This window comes from Teleopsis dalmanni, chromosome 2 (genome assembly GCF_002237135.1).
Source record: "Teleopsis dalmanni isolate 2A chromosome 2, ASM223713v2, whole genome shotgun sequence".
NCBI classification, from domain to species: domain Eukaryota; kingdom Metazoa; phylum Arthropoda; class Insecta; order Diptera; family Diopsidae; genus Teleopsis; species Teleopsis dalmanni.
The window spans coordinates 184122247-184127621 of NC_051847.1; the positions used below are offsets into that span (position 1 = coordinate 184122247).

At 28.7% G+C, this 5375-nt stretch overlaps 1 protein-coding gene across 1 annotated transcript; it reads right to left on the reverse strand.

The window, feature by feature from the left end:
- Nucleotides 1-3248: 3248 nt before the first annotated feature.
- LOC119683829 lies at nucleotides 3249-5036 on the reverse strand. The gene is made up of 4 exons (XM_038097690.1): nucleotides 4799-5036; nucleotides 3745-3880; nucleotides 3554-3616; nucleotides 3249-3387 (listed from the first exon to the last, which is right to left on the reverse strand). Exons 1-4 carry the CDS (start codon nucleotides 4952-4954, stop codon nucleotides 3284-3286), a joined length of 459 nt encoding a protein of 152 aa, XP_037953618.1. The 5' UTR covers nucleotides 4955-5036; the 3' UTR covers nucleotides 3249-3283.
- Nucleotides 5037-5375: the final 339 nt, after the last annotated feature.

The following is a 5375-nucleotide window of genomic DNA, read 5'->3' on the forward strand; positions in this document are numbered from 1 at the left end:
TTCAAGTCACTTATTGTATAATTATAATCAAATTGTTTATTTTTATATGAGTAGAAATATATATGAGTAGATCTATATATGAGCAGATCTATATATGAGTAGATCTATATATGAGTAGATCTATATATGAGTAGATCTATATGTGAGTAGATGTCAAACGATGAAATAAACAAAAAATTGTATATTAAAAACATAACGAAATTCCATTTAATGGGAGTACAGTAGAACTTGTGAACGACCGATTGACCAACCGGTGTACACGAGCAAGTTGCTGAAACAAAAATGAATGAAAAAAAAGTTAATGAGTTATAAACAAAATAATTAAACCTCACTTGGTAATAAGCGTGCGACAGGCCGCAAAAATAACAATAAAAAAAACAACAAACAATGAACAAATTGTTGATTATATAAAGAAAAAATTTCTTCGAAAATTTAAAATTGTATAATAGCCAAGTACAATGTGCAATTCGAAAAGCACAAAAGAATTACAATCCAGAATATCCACATAAACGACATAAGCAACTTGACTCTGACGTAGCAGAAAATAATTGTTTACCCTCCTCCTCCGGTCGGTCATTGTCGATTGTTTGCTAACGAGAGACCTGTAAAAATTTGCATTGCGGTGTCAAATGGTATAATAATAAAAAATGGAACTAAATTTGCTTAACAAATTGTTCATCATAATAATTTTAGCAGTGAGGTAGGGAATTCTAGCACAGAATTTGCCGGTAATGAAATATTTTCTTAAAAGTATTTACTCATTACTTTTTTTAATTGTTTAAAAACGTAAACAATTAGATCATATACCTTACAAATTATTTTATGATTTATTTAAACAATAAATAAATTTATATATAATAAATTTTTTAAAGAGGTTTTTCGAACAGTAGTGAACTACAACAACAAAAACTCATTTTATATTATTTTAATTAATTGAATTTTTGACTGACCAAATTCCCATCATCAGTGGTATTGGAAATAATTCTTGTATTTAATTATTCGTAAATAATTTTTTGAGACTGCAAGTACCAAAAATCGAACTCGTGCCCTGCCAAATTTACGGCTCAGAGTCAGCGCTTCTTAAGCAACTGATCCAAAGTCGTACTTGACTTTTATGTTCGCACATTTTTCTGGAGTTTTGTTAATTTACTGTGAAAATTTTATTAACAAATTCGCTTGCTGTGTTTATTATAGAACGAAATCATAAACCAGCTGTAGAATAATGATATTAATTAATTATATTTTTATTTTTTTAATTGTTAAATTTCAATACTAATCTGCTTGTAGACGCATTATATGTTGGATGATTTATGTATTCTTTCTTATGTATGGAACCTAATCTAGGAACTTAATACTGAGAATATCATGCTAATATTACTCCACGAGTATATTATATAATATATTTTATATATGTATATATTTACATAATTTAAAAAATAAATTTACATATCGTAATATATAGTTATATATTGTTATTGTTAAATACTCATATTATGGTATTCACTTATATACATTACATAGATTTTTACGAAGTGAGATTTTCAAGATAATGTGCCGTAAACGTCTTATTGGAAATTTTAATGAATTTCCGCCGGTTTCAAATGAAGTTGTACCAATACCTCTGCTGATCTTTGTGTCTCAGTACCCGGTGGTGAATACGCAACTCCACGCCGAATGAATGATAAAGTTTAGATATTAACTACAGCCACTACAACTCTGTCAAGCATCACTTGGCCAGTATAGTCGAAGCTGCAGGCACCTGACTCCCGTAGTACCAGATTTACACATCTACTCAGGTATCACAAGTGTTGTGTCACTTACTACCAAGTACACTCCAAAACAGTGTCAGCATTGAGTTAAAGTTCAAAGATTTGGCGTTGTGACGAGAAATTTGCAAATGATTTATGGATAACCTATGCCCAGTAATAGAGGCGGTTCGAAATCAATCACGTCTAGCAAGGCTTGTTATTTCTTTTATCAGTAAGTGAAAATAAACTAATTGAGGTATTAAATGGTTTAAATAATGTGGATTGTAAAAAAGGCAATTGCATGTTGTAGATCTAGATATAATTGTAAAGCAATTATTAACAGAAACTTTAAGATTTTTTAATTATACTTATAAAAAAGTAATTATGAACAGAAGCCCTCTTATTAAGGGCATTAATTATACTTAACATCCTACAGACGATTCTCGAAATCATGTGTGTACATTCTTAATTATTGAAATGTAATTATTGTTAATTTTTTTTATTATTCATAACTTTGAACTACAAATAACTGTTAATATTGTGAGGTAATTGTATAAAAACATAAAGATCATCATAATCTGTCTCATGGGAGTATAATAAGAGTAGCTATTACACTACACTATTACGTTACACTATTACGAGTAACAAACGCAGTAACAAAACTCATTTCAATTGCATGGATTTTTTTGTTGGAAGTGTACAGGGTTACTATAGCTTGTGAATAACCTTTTCTATACCAGAGATATTAACATGGAAGAATAGCTTTAGGAAGTCTTCGAAACCTGAATATGCATAGCTCACGATGCTGTACTCACATACGTACAGGGAAATGGAGTTAAGGCTGTCTAAATCTTAAATTAGTTACTTGTTATTGACACTAACTCTAATACATAAAATAAGTACCGACATTCTCAAAAGCTTAGCATTTGTTGTATTGTTCAACATACTGTACTTTCCGTTGATTACTTTCCAGTAAGTAAAGACCGAGTTTAGGGTGATTTAATCTCAAAAAAATCACTTGAAATATACACAGATGACTGAGACATACTACTGAGAAATCATCAGTACCAGATTAATTTATCATTTTGTAGATAGAAATTTCTGCTATCCATGAACCTCTGTATTTTTGCGACACGTTTCGGAAGACCGTACATCTTTCGCCTATAAATTATTACAAACATTGATAAACCTAAAATGTTCATCGAATCATGGGGATATTTCTAAAAATGATTTTGTTTTTATACGTTATATCAGGTCTATCAAGTGTACAGCTGATATATAGGCCTGCTTTAAATTAAGGCTTTTTTAATAACAATTCTTTAGATGTATTATAGAATCTTCAAAATCTGATACAATTGTGTGAAATTGGATGCAAATAAAAGAATGGAGTTGGGCATTTACTCGTAGTTGAAACATTTTTATTTAATGTAAACTTTATTAAATTTTAATAACAAAATTAAAATAAATATCTAGTTATATACATTAGTATAATATATATAAATGAAATGCATACTATATTATCAGAATATAATATTCTAGACATAATAGTCATCAATGCAGCGATATGGATATGGATATGGAGTAAAGCGTCTTTTTCCAAACCTATTAGCAGGGCGTTTTCTAATAGGGCCACGAATACCTTCTCAAAAAATCAATATATTATTATTACAAATATATATAAAGCAGGTATTACAAACAATTAAATCAACAAGAGCTAATTTGTCTATAATAGTGCTTAGTTTCTAGACACAAATACTTATATGTATGTTTAATTCTGTAGTTAACAATTGTATTCACATTAATACCTTTCAACATCTTGATACCTTGCAGAGCATCCAGTTTGTTCCTAAACATGACGTGCGCCATACCTTTAATAAGACATTGTACATGTTTACAAATTATTTAATTTTTTATTTTATATACAAATTTTAAATATATATATCTATATAAATATTATATAAAGTATTAAGTATATATTAAGTATATAAATTATTACCTAAGGAGTCTCCATTGCAGTCATAATGAATGTTGATACTAATAATGTTAAAAGAGTTTACGAAAACTGCTTTCAGATCAACGTCTCCTACGGATCTGTCAAGATTATAAACCAGAACCAATGGATATTCGGTAACCTAGGAACATATATTTAAAAGTATAAAAAATATGAAATATTTTTATCTTATTCATATTTTGTATATTATATTATACATTTTATATTTTTATTCAATATATCTTGAATTAAACAGAAGAATATCAAAGCAAGTGATAATAGCTCGTAAAACTTCACAAAAGACTGCAAAGCTTAGATTTACAGTAAAAAGTAATATATTGAGTGATTTTTGAGATTGGATGGGAATTGTCTATAGGGAGCTGCTCCAGCCTGATGCAGCGGTTAATTCGGTTCTCTACTGCTCACAGCTTTACCGCTATAATAAAATAAGAAAATTAAATTATCCAACAGAAAAGAAGTCGTCTTCCATCATGATAATGCCAAGCGACAACCATTTTTGATGACTCGGAACAAAATGACGAAATCTGCTTGTGAAGTTTTACTGCATTCACCGTATAGTAAAATCCGTAACTTGTACCTCTGACTACCATTTGTTTTGGTATCTGCAAAACTCTTTTAATGGTAAGAAATTGACCGACCCAAGAGCCGCTAAAAATCACTTATCCAAGTTTTCACCGATAATCCATAAACACCGATAGAATAATGAAGCTATCCGAAAAATAGCAACAGGCCATAAATAATAATGAGCAATATATACTTATAGGTATATACCATATATACTTATAGGTATATACCATATATATACCATATAAATACATAAGCATATACTTATATATACAATATTTATATATAAGTATATATATAAGTATATATAAGTATATACTTATTTATACCATAGATATAATGTATATAAGTGTATATACAATATATACTTGATACTTAAGTTTTATTCAAAAACGTTCTAAAAAATTGTTGATACGCTTTATATCACTCATCATATGAAAATATCACGTTTTTATGATAAATAAAACTAAATTACCGTCTCTTGAAGAATGCATCTGACGCGATTATTGTTGTTGTTGTTATCCTTCCAATATCTACGTCTGTCCAAACGTTGGCGTTTATAGCGTTCCTTTCGTTCACGCTTCCTATTTTCAGCTATTATCTCATCTAGACTCTTATCTACATCCATCATAGTTTTAATATATTTCTAGTAAAATCGGAGCAAAATAGAAATCGCTTTCAATTTTCAAGAGAATAAAGTTATTTTGAATAAAAAATTATTTAAAGTCACAAACAAAAATTTTTAAATATACGTAATATATATACATTATGGCCTACTGAAGTAATTAAAAAGAATTTTGCTCAAATTTAAATACTACGTATATACGAATTATAGATTTTTTCCAGAATTTTGAAATAATTCTATAATTTATATAGAATTATATAGCAGCCGTATACTATATATTCCAATTGAAGCGACAATACAAATTGATCTGAGCATGTTTTTTTATCTGTCTGTTTTAATACAAAACAAGAGTCATATGTTTTTTTAAACAGTGTAAGACCCGAACCCGAACCTGAAACTGACTATATAATCTATTTAAATGGCACCT

Coding starts and splice junctions, on each gene's coding strand:
- LOC119683829 (XM_038097690.1), bottom strand. CDS start 4,954: ATGATGGATGTAGATAAGAGTCTAGATGAGATAATAGCTGAAAATAGG. Junction 3,617..3,744: donor CTGCAATGGAGACTCCTTAG/GTAATAATTTAT, acceptor GTCTTATTAAAG/GTATGGCGCACGTCATGTTT. Junction 3,388..3,553: donor AGGTATCAAGATGTTGAAAG/GTATTAATGTGA, acceptor TTTTTTGAGAAG/GTATTCGTGGCCCTATTAGA.